General features: G+C 42.8%; 2 protein-coding genes across 4 annotated transcripts; one reads left to right on the plus strand and one right to left on the minus strand.

Annotated features, from left to right (window-relative positions):
• Positions 1 to 392: 392 nt before the first annotated feature.
• nudcd2 (NudC domain containing 2) lies at positions 393 to 8,735 on the plus strand. 2 transcript variants are annotated; one of them, XM_084332345.1, is made up of 4 exons: positions 393 to 831; positions 2,204 to 2,252; positions 3,517 to 3,668; positions 5,624 to 8,735. In XM_084332345.1, exons 1-4 carry the CDS (start codon positions 643 to 645, stop codon positions 5,705 to 5,707), a joined length of 474 nt encoding a protein of 157 aa, XP_084188471.1. In that variant the 5' UTR covers positions 393 to 642; the 3' UTR covers positions 5,708 to 8,735. The 2 variants fall into 2 exon arrangements, with proteins under 2 accessions (XP_084188471.1, XP_084188472.1); XM_084332346.1 differs by having other exon boundaries at positions 393 to 723.
• On the minus strand, positions 8,067 to 19,026 carry ccng1 (cyclin G1). 2 transcript variants are annotated; one of them, XM_084332343.1, is made up of 6 exons: positions 18,792 to 19,026; positions 17,409 to 17,672; positions 16,727 to 16,980; positions 12,002 to 12,080; positions 10,102 to 10,212; positions 8,067 to 9,091 (listed from the first exon to the last, which is right to left on the minus strand). In XM_084332343.1, exons 2-6 carry the CDS (start codon positions 17,670 to 17,672, stop codon positions 8,900 to 8,902), a joined length of 900 nt encoding a protein of 299 aa, XP_084188469.1. In that variant the 5' UTR covers positions 18,792 to 19,026; the 3' UTR covers positions 8,067 to 8,899. The 2 variants fall into 2 exon arrangements, with proteins under 2 accessions (XP_084188469.1, XP_084188470.1); XM_084332344.1 differs by having other exon boundaries at positions 8,927 to 9,086.
• Positions 19,027 to 19,149: the final 123 nt, after the last annotated feature.

The raw sequence follows: 19,149 nt of genomic DNA on the forward strand, positions 1-19,149 counted from the left end.
CAAAACAAAAAAGAGCAACTGTCTCGATTTGTGTCTATACACTGAATGACTTGAGGTCACCAGAGGTAGGTAACCGGTATGTAATCCAATTAAAGGATTAGTGATTCCACTCCATTTTTAGACAGAGACAGGGACAGGAAAATGGTAGTAGCCATAATGGGGCATAACTAAAAACGAAACATGTGGCAATAGTATGTATTTGGGCAAAGTGGATCATTAATAATAATAAAGAAAATGTTTTAAATAATATTAACATTAATTGTCACAACGTTAGCTGGAGTCAAGATTTCTGATCCCTTGCTCTTCTTATATCCACACAGCAGGTGGCGCTATGCTTCAACCCGGAGAAACAATGTACAGGGCAGTGAAAGAAGAAGAATTTCGAGATGATACACACAGCACACACATAAACATAGCTAGAGACAACTAGTGCATACTGTACTGTTGGAAGTTAAAGTATTTTGAATCGGGTATGAATTAACCTACACTTAGCAACATGTTGCTCTTCTGCCTGAAAAGCACCCCGGGTAATAAACGTTACAGTGCACACGTTACTTATTATTATTACATTTAGATTGATAGCCACCTATTAGCCTAGCGATAGCAAAGCTAGCTAGCTGTCATCATCAGGAAGCCAGCAGCATGTCGGTCCACTTCGAGGAGAGGAGTGGTGTGGTTCCATGCCGGACACCGTGGGGTTCGTGGTACCAAACCATGGAGGAGGTGTTTGTTGAAGTGAATGTACCGCAGGGGACGTCTGGGAAAGAAGTAAAATGCATTTTGGGGTCCAAACAAATAGAACTGCACGTGAAAGGACAAGAGGTGTTTAAGGTACGCTCAGCTGGCAAGACGGACTCATCACACAGGGGGTTACTACCATAGATATATATATATGGTTACTACTGTGTAGGGTTGTCGTAGGCAACCTATCTGAATGAATGAATGAAAACTTTATTTAACAGATTGCAGAATGGGTACAATAATGTAAATGTTGACCTCTCTCTCTCTCTCTCTCTCTCCTCTCTCTCTCTCTCTCTCTCTCTCTCTCTCTCTCTCTCTCTCTCTCTCTCTCTCTCTCTATTGAACAGTAACCGCAGTAACCGTTCAATAAAAACACAGAGAAGCTCATTTATGCTGCCTCCACTCAAAACCATGTTTTTCTTTAAGGTTAACTCCTCTTGGAGGCATGACTTTGATGATACAGATTGTTATTGATGGTTAACTCCTCTTGGAGGCATGACTTTGAGACTTTGACAATACAGATCGTTGTGCAGAACTTGTCACCAAAGTGCCTTTTTCCGAATCTTCCCCTGGAGAGAGAGAGAGGGAGAGAGGGCTTCCCTGTACTTCACTGAAATCGGAGTTGCTTATTTGCTGTCACTGATTGAACGGCCCTACAGCATCGTGTTGTAGTATGTGGTGACTTGACACCTTTTAGCTTCAGCAAACACAGAATGCTGAGAGAGTAGATGGTCTCAGGGAAAGGAATGGCTCCCGCCTACCTCCGCTTAATGGTCTCTAACTACACACGCTTGAGACCCCTGGCCTACGCTCTGCATCCTCAGACCCACTCCTATCCGAGCTCCTGGGGGGTCATCAATAAGAAGCAGGCAATTCTCTGTCCTTGTTCCACAATGGTGGAACAAACTTCCCACCACAGTCAGGACAGCTGAAACCTGCCACAAAAAATTCTAACCTTGTACTGTCTTTCACTAGTATGCACTCTCCTACTAAGGAATCTACCTTGCCTATAACCTATATTACTATGCTAATATGTCTATACTACTATGCACTCAAATCTGTAGCACTCAAGTTTGACACTGTTTGACGAACCATCTTACTGCCAGAGTTGTACCCTCCCTGCTGACTTGTAAGTCGCTTTGGATAAAAGCGTCAGCTAAATTACTAAATGTATGTAGTTTACCCACCTTGTCTTCACGATTGGAGTTCACATTATCTGTTGGTATCGGATCGGTTCAAGTTGCATGATGGTTTTGTTTTATTTAAAAATAACAATATAATACTACTGTTCTAAAATGATAGGCATTGTATATTGGTTTGTATTCACATTACTGTGACCACCAACTAGATTTAGTTATTATTAGGCTTTGATTTTACCACTGCACTTTCTATATCACAACTGTGTCAACTAAATGCTCATAATCATAATATTTCCATTCATTTCCTCTTTATTTACTTGTAGGGGAAACTATTTGGCACAACGGTAGCTGATGAGGGAACGTGGACGTTGGGTAGGTTGCTCACCTAACATCAGCTAATTTTAAAAACTAGTACTGTATGACCATCAGTTTTTGGTCACTACTACCACCATGGCAGTGACCAAAGAAAATGATGCCATTTACCATCGGTATCATGATTGTTGTGGAAAATTCTTTCACCAAATCCGGTGAACTTAAGAGAAATTGAGATTTAGTCAATGGATAGGGAAAAAAATATAGTTTATTCAGTGCACAGAGTCTCAGTTCGATACAGAGAGCGGCAGACAATCTGCGAAGTTAGCCACGAGGCCAAGGATACTTTCAGCCTTATAGTAAAATAAATCAAGGTTTTGCATACAGAACAAAAGTCAGGCAGTTCTCATAAGATAACAGTGTGGGATGAATACTGATAAGCTTGCATCTGGCTAACAGGACCTGAGTCCCTAATATTTTGTTATGAGAGAGTTGGTCATTAGAGTTGTTCTAGACAAAACATGCTCTCTGTACACTAGAGAATGTATGCCAGTAAGCTGGTTTATCGCAAATGGAGTAAAGGAATATTACACTAAATATTGCACAAGGAATGTAAGAGGGGGAACATGATTTCTCCATAATAGGATAGGATTGAAACTGGATTATACCATAGTATTCCTGTGTGGTGTTATTGAAGTGAAAAAGTGTTACCATGGTAAATTATGTATACAGTGGCACATGGTAAAACTGAAAATACCATCAAACTAGTATACTTTTTTGTAACACACTAAGACATTTTCCTAGGCGGCTGGGTGGCGTAGCGGAGATTGCACTCGTCACCAATGCAAGAGACTCGAATCCCAGTCTCAGCATTGCCTTCGGCTTGGGCCGGCCGTCGTACTGGCTCATTTGGCAGAGTCAGCGGGTGGAAGTCGATGGGTGGGGATTGGACGTTGTGGACAGCGACCCCTACAGGTCGGTTGGGAGACGCCTGCACAGCAGAGACAGGAAGTGGCGAGGGTAGTGTGAGCCTCCCATGCGTTACACCTCGCCAATGAGAGTCCGCGCTGGCACGCGAAAAGATGTGACAGGCTGCCTCCTCGTGTGCCGGAGGGAACATGTGAGGCAAGGCTTCTATCCTCTCTACAACCAACCAGTGGGGGGCATAGTCGAGCAACATTCAAGACAGGGGAGGGGTGAATTGGATACACGAAATTGGGATGGGAGAAAAATAGAAAATAAGGAGAAAAAGTGGATAAAAAAAAAGAAAAAAGACATTTTCCTGACCAACTTGTGTGACTTGTGCCCTCACTTCTCCCTCCAGAGGATAAGAGTTTAATCCGCATCATCCTGATGAAGGCCAACAGGGAGGCGGGGAACTGCTGGGCCTCCCTGCTGGAGGGTCAGTACGGGGCAGACGCCTGGGTGCAGGACCAGATGCAGAGGAAGCTCACCCTGGAGAGGTTCCAGAGGGAGGTCAGTCTGGCCCTATATACCACGCTAAATGGTCCCATATTGCCACAGATACCCAGAACTAAGTTCTAGCACAATGATGTTTGGTGATGATGAAATTAAGTTCAGGGGGAGTAAGTGCAAATTCACAATAGCTGCAACCTTTTTGTGATAGGCCACCCTTTGCCACGCCCCCTTTTAGCCAATTGGCATGAACACACACACACACACACACACTTGACTGGCGAAACCTGTGCCCACTAGAAGGTGGGGCCATTTTGTGGACCAAACAACCAACAGAGTGACCTATAGAGCTGCTGGTACAATTTAAATGGGTGCAATTTCAGCTACCTTTTTCCTGTCCAATTTCTCCATTGACTTCCATAGTAAAAATCAAACACGAAAAAGTATCTGAAATTGCATCTGTCCTTTCACATGTAGTGATAGGAAGGTGCCGATTTACATTTTCTTTGAACCCTCAGATACTGGACACGTTGACTCTCAGAAGTCAACCACTTATCCCATACTGTGTTTGAGTATTGTGGTGGAGGGTCCACTGTACACCTGAAATCCCATTCAAGTGTATTTAGAGGGATTGGATTCTGCTTTATTAGCAGTAGACAAAATAAGTTCACAAATGACCACTTAAGGGTCACAGACTTCAGGTTGCAGACGTCATTGATTGCAAATGATTAGCAAAATATGAAATATGATGACTTTAAATTTGTAAATTTTTATTTATTAGTTTTGGTCCCCTAAAATGAGGTTTCCCGGCTATATCCGTACCGCTACGCTTTTGAAAGACATGAAATCCAACACTTTGCTCGCTTCATATCACAGCTGGGCAAATTAACATGGACTGAAATTAACTTTAGATCTCACGGGTACATTGTGTAATTTCATTTTACTTACTCAAACATGGTCCAACTTCTCAAAACTACAACCGAGAGCCCTGTTTACTGTTTACTGGGCGCTGACATCATGAATTGATCGAATACGACTTGGAGTGAAAATAATGAATTTTACGTTCTAATGAAGATGTCAGCCCCCAGTAAATAGACAACCTCTCCATTGAAATTTTGAGAAGTTGGACCATTTCAACAACTTCGGGGTAAGTGTTAACCTTAAACTAACCATAACCCTAACCTTAACCACACTGTTACCTTAAACTAACTATAACCTGGTTGACAAAATTTTACTTTCGTCTATACGAAACATAATTATATTACTTATATATATAACATAACGTACTGTACATTATGTACCTTTTTTCCTGTGGTCGATGAAGTACTTTATTTACATTTTCTGATGACAGTGTTGATACGTAGCGGTACACAGCCGGGAGAATTAGGCATAAAAGGGCTACATTTGCTACACAATTCACCCAGTGTGGATGTAAACACCCTTAAATTGAAGCTGAAAGTTGTCAGCACTTTAATTTCAAATCCAATATGATGAGTACAGAGCCAAAACATGTCTGGGAGGTTGGGATGATTCAATTAAACATTACAAATGTAACTCGGTATAACGAATGTTCTCAACAGAATGAAATAACAGTGAAAATTGCATCGAAGTACTCTTTTATCCTCAAAAACATACGTACAAAAAGTGGCATTGATGCTTCTCTACCAAAGACATTTTGTAAACATGTCTGGTATGGTTGAGTGTGGGGGCGGAATGATCGTTGGATCACATTGTGTCACTTGGCTTTAGACGCCTCTTTGAATGTGGGGGCATAATCTCAAGAAATAACTTGGTAGTTGTAGACACTGTTGACAGTGCGGGTAAACGGGGTAATACTTGACTTACCCACTGATCTCAAACTCGGGACAATGTCTGAAGAAAGCAACAGTTGTGATTGGAGGATGGAGGAAAGAGGGCGTGGCTTGAGATCAATCAGTAGTTACTTCAAGGTCTTTGGGAGGACTGTTGTACCTGATCTGTGTTCTGAATAGACTGCACTCTTGTCTCCTTGATAGAATCCTGGATTTGACTTCAGCGGCGCAGAGATCTCTGGGAACTTCGCTGGTGGTGGACCAGACTTTTCCAGCTTACAAAAGTGACTTGCAGAATTTTTATTTTTAAGAAAGCCGTTACATGCTAGAGATGTTAGCCTAACGCACCTCATGGACACTAATACTGAGGAGCATCCATGGCCTTCAGGTTTAAGGGCAGATCTACTGACTGCTCTTCAAAGGACAAGCAGGAAGAGTTGCCTTTTAGCCAAAAAACTAAAACAAAGTTCTGGCGCCTACAACCTAGACCAGTGTCTCAACCTTTCTTTTGTATCAAGGACCCCCGAATTGATGCGTTAGGTTTTGTACCCTCATTTGATTAGATTTGGTCTCAGGAACCCCCCCCCCCCCCCCCACCTGAGAAGATATTTTGTTGTTGGGACATGATGTAATCCAGAATTCTGTTGCCGAAATAACAGCGGAGAAAGTGAAACCGTATCTTATATATTCCTTCATTGGGCTATTAGAGCCATCTCCTGGAGGGCCCCTTATGAACTCCCTCAAGAACACCTGGTTGAGAACCACTCAATTTCAATATGGGCCCTTTAACTCTAGAACAGCTGGGCCGATCATATGACTTTTACAATTCCCATAATTAGGAACTAAAAGATGTATATACTATAGATGTAAAATGTGTTAGGAACTAATTGACGACCCCCCCCCCCTCCAAACATTTTACATTTACCGTAAATCCTCTAATAGTGGAGGGTACTCAAATAGACGACAGGCCTCTTATAATGGCCGGGGGTTTGATACATGCAGACAAATACAGGAGAAACTCTTGCCAATGCAAATTAAGTGCTGCCTCTCTCTACCGTTCCCTACTCTCACTTCGTTAGCATTAGTGTTAGCTAACATTGTCATAGCTAGATCTGTGGCGTCGGCTGGATGACGTTGGCTTTGTTTTGCAAACGTTAGTTAACACTTTGAGTGCCAAGCCGGGTTTTCCTTTTTACCCCCTTGATGCCACGGTCCACTTCAATGTTAACGTTAATATCGCCTTGGCTATGTGTCTAATCTGCCCGTCGCTTATCAAAGACTACTTTTCCAGTCAGTGCTGTCAAGGCAGATTGGTTTTTTATCGCTTCATTTCCGTTTCAGAGCATTTAGAAAAGCACCCGTTTTGAGATTAAAAAAAAACAGTTCATTCTGGACCATTCTATGATAATCGTCTTTTACTGGAATATTCCAGAACGTTGATATTCGTCGGCCTATTTATGAATAGTTTTCAAATAAACGCTAGATGATCAATATTATACGCGCACGCAAGCACATTCGGGCCGCGCACGGATAATCGCCGTGTTCATTTCCTCTTGGACTTTTTCAGTGAAACCGAAAGAGCCCATTTCACAAAACAGCCTATATCTTCATCAAAATTAGTCTGATTATCCTAACATAGATTCCTTACCTGACATCAGATGGTATCCAACTGGTATATTCCAATTCCTGATCACCATTCGAAAAAAATCGATAAGTGTATGGATCCAACGTGATACAGTAGTACACATGATTCCGCGGAGCTGAGAGGCTCCAGAATGAACTGTGGTAACCCCGGCTGGATCAGTGGACTGGAAAATGTGGAGTACCGGATTTTTTCATTGAGTCCATTCCAAAATCCCTTGTCATCTGGGAGACGATAGGGGGCGCTTTTTTCCACATGATCGCCGGCGGCACTCGGGTAGGCTCGCGTGATGCAATATGATTTCAGATGGCTAAAATAAAAAAATCCGAGAAATCTTGTGAGTAGCTTTCAACATAACTATCGGAAACCCGAGATATCTCGTGTGTGGCACGTTCGCTATCTATATGGCGTTGGCAGGCAGGGCTGGCGTTGTCCAGTTGACATTACATATCATGATGGCTATGATAGCGTTAGCTAAAGCTACCGCATGTTATCAACTCGATTTGACTAGGTAGAGTCGAGAAGGTACCACACGCTAAATTGTCCCCGGACCCCGCAACCTAGACAGTTCCAACTTCAGTTGCAATTGGCCAGTTTGTTAAATTAAGGCCTGCCTCTTATATAAGCCTCTCTAATAAAGGCCTGGTGCTCTTTGCAGCTGAGATAAATACAAGACCTGTCCTATAGAGGATTTACGGTATACGTGTCTTATTTCCTAATTGCAATTATACAATTTTAAAAGTCATATGACCGACCCAGCTGTTCTAGTGTTTAAAATGCTTTGCTATCAAAATGAAAGCCATAATAGAAGCTGACAGCCTGCCTTTTCAGCCAACATGTCTACCTTGGTTTTCAAGGTGTTATTTTGCCAAGCCTTGTTTTTTTGTAAGTTACATAGGCTAGTTGAATTGTTAGCTGCAGATTCCAAATGATGGATTTATAATAAATCTTTGAGATATGTTGATGTGTGTGTGTTCACAAGAAAACAAACATTGCACCAGCAACAGCTTTTCAATACATATTTATTGAAAGGTCCACGTACATAGGTTAACAGAGGTTGTATTCAACTAATTTAAAATTTGAAAACCTTTTATTTCTAGTGCCAAACAAAACCCAATTCTCGTCCTAAATCTCATTCTAGAACAACTCTACTGTTAACCCTTGATGGTCTAAAAAGTAACATTCCAGCTCAAATAGCGCTAACTATTCTATGAGCTCTAAGCAACACATGCCAGGATTCATCGCTAGCGTCACTTCAGTGAGGAAACCGTAAAACACCCTCACGGTATTAAAATAAAAAAAAAACGAAAACGTTTGTCACCTTGGGTAGGAGTGTGCATTTTTTTAGGACAGTTGCGCTACCTAGGGTGGGAGTTAAGGGTTTCGGGCCCGATTTCTTGGTTCCGTGTCTCTTTTTGCTGTTCACAAAACCCTTCTCCCTCCTCTTCCACATAGTGGAGTGAGGACCTAGGTGGTTCCATACTTCATTGCTTAAAAACAACCTGTGCCTAGAGAATACCGAGGTACCACCACGACACCGATTCAAAACAAGAACATACTGTACACTTTCTTTTTGAAAGCAATTAAACCAGGAGGGGGAGAAAAAAACAAACAGATGGCAGATAAGTGCAATGACAAAGCGGGGGGGGGGGGGGGGGGGGCAATTTCTACTTTCCTTACAGAACTCCATCATCTATAATGAAGTTCTGTAAGGAAAATGACTAAAGGCGGGTGACCTTGAGGGTTGATGTTAATAAAACAATACTCGACTCGAGAACTCTCAAGGGTTCTAACATTTGCAGGCGCGGTTGGTCACCCGCCCGCCCCCCCCCTGTGTTTTAGCAAGCAGACTCTGGTATGGTGGGGAGGTGGGCGATCTTGTAGTAGCTGTGCTTCAGCTGCCGCGCCGTCCGCCCCGAGATGATCCAGCGCAGCCTCTGGCTGTTGGGCTTGGAGCACTTGGTGGTGGCGTACTCGGCCAGACACTTCCCCACCAACTCGCTAACGCAGAGTAGATCCCCATCTCTGATCTGCCGGAAGAAAAGAGAAGAACGTGAAGGAAAGAAAACGCAACAGGATTAATATTGTGATCACATAAACACATTGACAAAACGTTTAAAAATAAACACCAATCAAAAAAGGGGCATTACCACCAGACACCCGCTTCTTCAGTCTGCATGAAGACATAATCCTGTGATCACTCCCCCCAAGAAATTCAATGTCTTGATTAACTCTACTCCATTTAATTTTCCATGAACAGTCGCATTTATTATTACTCACGCACACACTAGTGCAATGGCACACAAAGCTTCGCCCGACAGCTGACTAGTGTAAACACATGTTCATATCACTTGAGTATCAAGTCACAATATACATTAAAAAAAATTATGATCTATAGTGCTGCTAAACAGCGACCTCTAGGCAAAAGAGCTTGGTATTGCGCTTAGTTTACTTTTAGTCTTGCGTGTGGGTTGGAGTTTAGTAACTTATTATGCTGTGAATTTCTCCAGACCTCTTGGCAGAGCCTGAGGTGTGGCCAGTAATGGCAACCGCTCCCCCTATATACCCACTGAAATTCAACCAAAACATCAGTCAAAACCATGGTGTCATTCTTAGCTTCGAGGATGTTGTTGGACCACATTACAGATTCTACGAGGGCTCGACGATTACCATTGGCTTCCCACGATCATGAAAACAAGATAAAACGATTATTGTGCTGCATGCCATGTTGCCGCTCATTTTGTCTCGTGTTGTAAACACTGTGCACCCTTCCGTCATGGTTTCTCCATAGAGCCCAGTTGTACTTTTTTAGCACAGCAGCTCGTGCAGGTAGGGGGCAACTTAAGTCATGCGAATCAGTTGGTATTGCCGATTGCCCCCAACACGGTATGTTTGTATACAGCGAACAGGTCTATTGGACCGTTTTTTTAGTATCGGTGTGCAACCCTATTCCTGCTACCTATACATTTAAAACATCCCTCCGGGTGATGGGATCTAGACGCTGGCTGGTTAAAAGGGTGTAATGACGCAGGGCACTCACGCTCAGGAACTGCTGCAGGTACTCCAGGACCTCGGAGATCTTGGGCGCATGCTCGGGGTCATGCTGCTCTTCGGCTTCAAAGGTCAACAAGGCCAGGGCGAGCATGGAGGGCTGAGGGGAACAGGGAACAGTCATTTACCTAGTCAAGAACTGTTCGTCCACTGTACACGTCTAGACGCAACAGAAATGAATATGCTTCCAGACTTCATAATGACCTCGTTAACACTGGAGTTGGTCCATCATTGTTGTAGAACAAGTTGTAGCATAGTACTACTTCAGCAGTTAGTTGGATCAAAATAAGGAGATAAGTATCCGGTTGTCCCCAACCGCTGCATCGGCTTCAAAACCCAAGTGGCCATGGATTCACCATTTCTGCAACATTTCCCTGACAGGTGCTTGGCTCGCTGCACAAGCACACCATGAAAAAACACCACCACTTTTTTTATTGATTGATTCGGAGTAGGGGGTGCACGATATTGATTTTTCTACCCAGATATCGATAACTTTCTGCTCCTCAAGGTCGATAATATATATATATTTATTGTATTCAATTTTTTTTTAATGTATATTCCTGTAGTTTTGACCTAACCAGATTTATCATGACATGAGCGTTACTATGAACAAAACAAAGCCAAGAGAACAGTTTTGACTCTTCAAATAAAGTGACTATATTTATATTTCCAAATAAATATAATTTGAGTCAATCACAAAATTCACAATCCGTCAATGTCATTAACATAATGACGTTTCCCGTTAATGCGTTTCCCTGAACAATGAGTGAACTAAAAACCAACAGGTATTGTGCTTTGTCAGCAGATAAAACATTTGACACTATAGGAGAGGAGACTGTTGTGGTCTTGGTCCATGAAACAACTATTACTTGGCATTTATAGGACCGCACGCCTCAAAAAGAATTAAATAAACCAAACAAATCATCTGTCAAACGTCTTTAATTTTGCAAACGCCTCGTCAAACTGCAAGTGTGTTGGTAAAAGACTACACGCCGCCGGCTCCTTTGCAGCTGGCTTTGGATTAGCCTTTAGCTGCTCGCGCGTCGTCGGATTTTAATACACCATCGTAGCGGTGGTGATGTTTCAGGTGACTTATTATGTTGGATGTGTTATAGCTTGTTGCCCCTTTCCCTCCTCGTGGAACTTCTGCATTTGTTACAAATAGCAAGCAAACTGTTTTCCTCTGAAACTTGAAAAAGTCCGAGGACGCCATCTTTGTTTACCATCTGTGCTGCGTCAGAGCCAGGAATGAGAAAGGGAGCGCTGGATTTGTGAAAAACTCCCTCTTCCTAAACCACACGCTATCAGTCGTACCACAGTATTGGCAAAATGGGAGGAGCCTACAGTAAAAACAAACGCCCTTCATCCCAATCCACCCACACTGGATTTCTTTTAACACTTTTTTTATTATATTATCGGAGCCATCAATAATGTTATCGGGTTTATCGGGATGACGTCATAATTGCCGATATCGGCCCGATAATTAACGTGCATCCCTAATTAAGAGTAGGTTAATATATCATGTAATGTAGACTATCGTGAATTTATCAAACAGGCTAGTCGGTCTCCATTTTGGAAATGACCAGTCACTACAATCTAGCCATTAGTCACACGTTTGAAAGGTCATTGGCCGGGGGCGGGGGTTCAATGGTCAATTCATTTGAACTTCTGGAGCGATGCAGATTGGTCCGCACACAAGGCTCTGAACGACAGCTCAATTGACCATATTCACATGGCGGTCCTTTCCAACCCGTTCTGTGGGAATCCCAACCGGAGTATGCCATAAGAGCAAAATGGCCACCGTGTGAAATATGGTCAATTGAGGGTCAGAATATGGCTGTGTTGTGAACGTCAGATAAGAATGTTGGCAGACACGTTAGTTGGCTTACCTTCACTTTGGAGAAGACGAAGGAGCAGTGGCAAGCCTTCAGCTGGGCCTCTAGTCTCTCCAGGCTGAGTATCATCTTGCTGCAGAGAAAGACGAGTTTTTAGTTGGGCTGTCAATCTATTAACATGATTAAATCATTGTCCGTTGTTAACCGATTAATCACACTTTTTTGTATCCGTTCAAAATATTCCTTAGAGATATTTTCCAAGTGTTTAATATTCAGATGTGCTTGCTTTATGCAAATGTTTATTAAATCAAATAAATAACCAGAATTACAAAGTGTTCAGAAAAACAAAAAGGTACTGCATTTAGCATAATAAATATGCTGCAGTGCAAATAATCAATACATGGAAAATCCCAATAAGCAAAAACAGATGGCCATATTGACCTGCTGTGAGTACTCACAATAATGTAGTGACCAACTTTACTCTCAAAAGGTTCACTAAAACATCCCGTTTTTTTAAGCATTAACACCAAACAATGGACCTCAATGCATCGCAACAACAGACACATTGGTAAGCAACATTTTCCCTCACACTTCTAAAATAAAGTGTCCAACCTCACATTGGGAAAAATAAAGAGTCACAAAAACATCCCCTTCTATTATGTGCAATCAAAACGGTGTCACAAATCCAACTGAATGAAGTCCAATGTTACATCTCTTGACAACCTTTTACAGACTAATGTACTTTTGTACAGTAAAACCAGAGTTCTCTCTCCCCCTCTCACACAATACCATGGGAGGGGTTGTTTTCATTGTCTGGACATAATGTTCAGAAAAAGCGAGCTGCCCTGTTGTCTGACAATGTAAACAAGCTTGTCTGTTCAAACAACTGGCTCTGGGCAAAGAAACAGAAGTATAGGAGGGGGGACAGACAGAGAGGGGAGGCACAGGGACAGATAAGAGGGGAGGCACACAGGGTGAGAGGGGAGAGATGGAGAGATACATACAGGGGGAGAGAGAGAGATAGGCTTTCATCAGATTTGGATGAAACGTGACAGCAGGTCAAGGATCTGAATTCTCTAATATTTTTCTAATCAGTCAACGACAAGTATTGCATTTAGGGATACCGGTAAGTCACAAAAGCAAATGATCGATCACAGGGATCAAAGTAGACTTGTCTTTTTTACATGCAGGTTATTGAGAAGAATTGGTGGAACAGTGTTTGACTGAAAAGCAACTTTAAATTTCAGCCACAAGGAGGGAGTGTTGAGTCATTAAACCACACCTCCACTTGAGCTTGGAGCACTGTTCCTGCCTGGCCCGTGTGCTGTAAACATTTTTCTTCCTTGGCTCAGTAGCTGGCTGAAATGAAGCCCTGTGGCAAATTTCAAGAACATTTTACGAAAGTCATGTCTGGTGGAGCATGTGTGGCACCATATCCACAAAGCCGACTAAAAAAAGGTATTCAAATCTGAGGTCAATGGACCTAGCTAGTGAAATTAGCCTAGCATGATGAACGCAAGTTCTGTGGAATAATGACTGATGTCGCTGTGAGTATCTTTCCCTTTTATTTTTTTTTGGTTATTTGTTCACTCGCCGACACTACCCAGTGTCTGACCTCTTAACACTTTGAGTGCCAACGACGATTTCTCGTTAGTTCATGCCAACCGTTGAGTGCCAGAGAGACGAGAGATCTCGTTTTTAATAGTTCTTTTTTATTAGCGATTTCCATTCATATTTCATCAATCTAGCCTCCCGTTACCACTGGAACTCTGAGCTCCATTGGGAAAATACCGCCCCCTATCGTCTCTCCCTGTGGTACTGCACCCCATTGGATTAGACTGAAAAGCATGGGGGGGGGGGGGGGATCCTGCTTCCTCATTTTACTTCTCAGACAAGTCACCCGAGACGATCGAATTCATTCTGGACAATCAGAACAGTGTGGAATCGGTGTTTCGACCACCCAGCGTTGTATCAATAAACACGATCAATATTTGGAATGGCGATCAGGAATTGGAATAATCTTTTTGGAGAACATCTGATCTGAGGTAAGGAATCTATTTTACCAGTCTTAGGATAATCAGATATTTTTTCACAGATAAACATGGGCCGTGTGTGTGCGATCAGGAAATAAGAGTCGATTTTTCAGCCCGCTTCTATAACATGCATAAGTACACATATACTATCGATAATCGAGCGTTTATTTGAAAACGATTCATAAATAGGCAGAAAAATTACAACAAGTTTTGTGTATTACAGTAAAGGGCGTTTATCACAGAATCTTCTGAAATCTTCTGGAAGTTATAAGAAACGAGCGTTTTTCAAAATGGTATAAAACGGAAATGAACTGATTAAAAATCAATCCGTTTCGACAATGTTGACTGCAAACAAGTCATTGATAAGCGACGGCCAACTTTATCTTAGCAGCAGCGACATGTCGTAGCGGGTACTGCGGCTGGATTTTGACACTATCGCAGTATATAACGAACCTAGTCTTTTCTCGTACAAACCTCTTGGCCTCTTGTTTTCTTGGCAGAAATGGTCTAGACCTCGCTCATTGTGCCCTCGGCTCATATGCTCACTTAAAACACATTCACCCTATAATGTAATTAAAAGGATATCCAGAAATATGCCAATTAACCATTATGAATATCGGGTTCATTTAAAATAAGCAGTTAGCTGGCTAACCGGTTAGCGGTGAACACCCCTAGTCTGTTTTGTTTCCAACATTTCAGAAATCCCTCTGGCGTTTTGTATTCTAGCTGATCCCTCCTGCAAGTGTAACCAGGTTGAAACTTCGCCATGGTGGCCCCCTTGGGTGTAAACTCACTCCCAAGTTAAATAGCCTCCACTTCGCCACCTGAAGTGGATCATTTTCAGGTGGATGGAATGGATACGACGGTGGTATTTAACTTTCAGGATCGCATGGCGCTGGTGAGCAGAGGGTTCAAGGCTGTCTGAGGACAGGTGCGGAGTGCCTGCCAGTAGCTTGTGACCACCGTTACACAAGCACCATCTAACATTAGAAGAAACAGCAGTTGTTCAGTGGCCGCTAAACCTAGCCATTTAGCTTGTTGCAGTAGCTCCATGGCCCAGAGAAGACGACACTGGCTGTTCGTCTGGATTCAGGAAACGTTGCCTCACTACTTTTACTTTGATAATGTTGTTCCATACTCATCATGCGTCATTGTGAAAAGTTACGCAAGTACGCCCCCCTTCAGTCTTCCCCAGTGTTATTTCCCCATTAAGCTGCAGGATATTTCCCCATTTCCCTAGCTGGACATTTAATGTGAATATTGTGAATCTCCAGAGGTAAGGACTATTTCTGAGACTTTATAGTCTTCGGCATCATTTACATCCATTTGTTTAGTCATTAAAAAAAGGGATATTTCACCTCAGTAGAACTTCAGCAGTAAAAAATCAGCAGTCTTGCCTCCATCTAATGTCATGTGCAAGTAAGCTAGTGATCACTGCTCTCCCCGTTGTCCGCTGTCAACGGGTGTCAGGCACCTCATACACATCCATTCATTTTGAGGACAAAATCTATATATACTTCTGAAGTATTAAATATAAAACGACAGCAATATTATTCTATCAAGTACCCTTTTTTTTTTTTAGCTAGCGTGGTCATTTCCAAATAGTAAAGGATCCATTTCTTACTTGAGGTGTAGTTTGTCCAACTAAACCTTTCACAGAATGTTTAGAATATTTCTTTCAACAAAACACGTAACCATGGCTAACTACTCCCCAACCAATCCATACAAGGCAAGAGATACACAGCACACTCAACCTTACAACAAATGTACCGGAACTGCTTTTATTTTTCAAAAGGTAATACATTTGTAAAGACAGATCAAATGTCAAAACAAACGCATGCCTTTGACTCAGAATTGTCAGATTGAAATCTGCACAGCAGTAATTTGTTCATTTAATATTTAGACTAGTGAATCGGGAGGCTGACACCTTGGAGGAATGATGGCGTTGACAGCGGACAACGGGGATAGCAGTTTGTCACTAGCTAACTCGTAAGATGGGCAAGAATGCTGAAACAAGTTCTTCTAAAGTGAAATATCCCTGTAGTTTGTGAACAAACGCAGCCTAATCCCTGTTATTCTCCAAAAAAGGTGCAGCGATCATCACGGATCAGGGTGGACGTGGTGATGCCCGTCAGATATGTCACATGGCACCAGCAGATATCACACCAACTTGTTTGGGTCACAGACGTAACCAGTGGTCCTCAGATTTCCCGTTAGGGGCAGCACAGTCGTAAGTGTATCGTTAACCATCCCCTAGGGCTGGGCGATTAATATAAAAAAGTTTCAATTATGACTTGGTTTCCCCACGATCATGGAAACAAGATTGAGATAAAACGATCATTGTGCCACATGCCATGTTGCCCTGTGTTTTATTCACAGTGGTGCGCTCCGCTCCGCCCCCAAGCCCAAACTAGTTTCAGCTTGTGTTCCTCCAGTTATTTAGAAACGTCTTTGGTAACTTGTAGAAGATGCCAGCCTTTGGTCGAGAAGAAAGGTAGGACAAATTTCAGTCGTCGTCATACGACGTTCTCAAATCAATGAGTAAGTGTTTAATAAATCATTGTTTCAATAATCGTGATTATGATTTTTGCCATAATCGAGACACCCTATATTGTCCAGGACAAAATAACTGTCTATTTAAAGCCAAATAAGAAAAAAACAAACCCCCACCACCCCCTTCATGTAAAAAAATGAATAATAATACATTATACAGCCTTGCACGTTGAAGCGACCGCCTGTTCCTTACCCGTCGGCGTTGAGCTGTTCCTGGGTGTGGCCGTGGAAGAGGCGGAGGAAGCGGAGCGCCGTGGGCGCCTTCACCTTCCAGTGGACCTTCTCCATGATGATCTTCTCCATCCTCACCATGTCCGACACCGTGAAGCGGTTCTGGCTGATGCGGATCAGGTCGGTGGCCATGGGCACGTTCCTCTCCTCCTCGGTGGACTTCACGGCGATGTAGAAGCAGCACAGGCCCACGCAGGACAGGTGCTTCGGCTGGATCTGAAGAGGAACAGGGGATGTGCCGTGTCATAGGGGCAGGGTGGCTAACTGGTGAGTGAGTGACCTCACTGGTCTTATAGATGCATTTTCACATCTAAAAAGGAACAAGCGAAAAGGAGATGCATGCAGACGAGGTTTCTATAGAAAATATACTAAATGTTACCTCTTTTGGGGAGGGTTGTCTTTCATATTAGCTACATTTTATGAGGGGTACAAATTTACCTCTAAATATTGAGTACCCTGCAAGCCACCATAAATCTACGCCTATGGCTCCAGTTACATGCAATACGCGCAGGCAAGTATGTGAACAATTCTGTTCACAACGCAGCCGCTTGTCTACTTGTACGCCGCGCATTGGTTAAAAAGCAAGTATACAGAGACCCTTAGAGCAGATACATACATGGTGGTCTCAAGAGACGGCCTCATACCTTCATGACGGAGAGGAAGCGGTCCAACAGGCTGACAGCCAGGGAGAAGGTCTCGGAGCTGAAGCCAAAGAACCTGGTGAGAGAGAGGAGGTCCTTCACCTCAAACTCCCGCAGCCTACTGGTCATCCTCAGGCCGTTGTCATGGGAACTCTCGATGAGCCTGAGGCCGCTCAGCTTGGGCTGGTAACGACCCTCCTGGTCCATCATGGCCTTCAGCTGGACTAGAAAGGGCAGAGCCCCAGGTCCCGTCACAGTGTCAATCATCTATGGCAGAAGAGGCATCATTTATTAATAATAACAAATAGAAAAGGTGTATATACAGTGTATAGGCTATAGCTTTGAGACAAATATTTTTAGTAGGCCCAAGTGAAAACCCATGAATGAAAGAAGAAAACTAGGCATAGATTGATTGAAAATGTTATTAACAGATTGCAGAATGGGTACAATACAGTATGGCTCAATACACACAATTGTTAAGGGGATGCAGACCAGAGAAAGACTTTAGTCTTGTTTACATCAGGGTCCCCCATTTTCAATTCATCCGGACATATATGACATACAGATACAGTACGTTTAGACGTTTTAAGTTATATTTGTCTTGTGGTTTATAGTGTCTGTACGTTTGTTTGTTTTTATTTTGCACTGGAACTGGGACATAAAAACTACAAATTAACCAGCCGTCATGGAACTAGATCAAACCGGACCACATACGGGGGGGTGACTGACAGTTTCCATACATGACGAGAACATGTCTGGGCATGTTCTACTATCACTGATATAGACTATCAGTGGTGTCAGTCATCGGTTTCTACAACCAAGTTAACGTTATCAAATACGATCTATTCATTCATTTACTTTATTCAACTATTTGTCCGTATTTCAATATATATTTTTTTTAGTATTTATCTGGGTAAAAACAGGGCGAGTCACTCAGCAAGGCATCGCGAGAGTTCGCATCAGGGCGAGTCACTCAGCAAGGCATCGCGAGAGTTCGCGTCATGTCAGGACTTGTTCCCTGCCTATATTATAACGGAGGCCCATGGAGAACACAAGACACGGCCGAATAAAAACAAGCCAAAAGTAACTTGCTAACACAAACAATATCACATTTATACGGTATAATCCGCACTGTGGCGTTGTTTCACTCAGATTCGCACAACTTTAAACTTGTTGTCCACGTCTGGTGTCACCGTAGGCTGCTTGAAGAAGCCAGGCAGTAAATAAAGTGACAGGTCGTATAATGACTAAAACTCCGCTGACGGGACCAACGACGAGGTTTCAATTCCACATTAGATCTTAAACTATGCGAACCCTACTAGTCGTAGTGGCATATTCCAAGAAGAAGACTGAGCCGAGACGTGTAACGTTAGCAGGATCACTTACCTTGGTAGAAGTAATATAGTAGTAGGCAAGAAGCAGAGTAGGCTGTTAGAAACGCAGCGGTGGGCAAACTATTCCACTCGTTTTGAAGATCGCGAATAATTATTAATAAATAGGGTAAAGAAAGAGTTAAGTGTCAGTATGAATGTTCAAAAAAGAAAGTTTTAAGCATAGGTAAATTTCCGCCTAATGCACACACGCCCCTACCCTTGGCGTAAGGAGGAAGGGGAAATGGATCTTGCTGGTATTAATGCAAGACCACGACCAAGCCCACGCCCACATAGAGGAGGTTTCATTGGCCGTCGGTGGACAATATTATGGCTTCTAAATTCCCATTCGTCGACTCCCCCAGTCATTCAAG

This window comes from Notolepis coatsorum (genome assembly GCF_963971535.1).
Source record: "Notolepis coatsorum genome assembly, chromosome: 16".
Taxonomy (NCBI): domain Eukaryota; kingdom Metazoa; phylum Chordata; class Actinopteri; order Aulopiformes; family Paralepididae; genus Notolepis; species Notolepis coatsorum.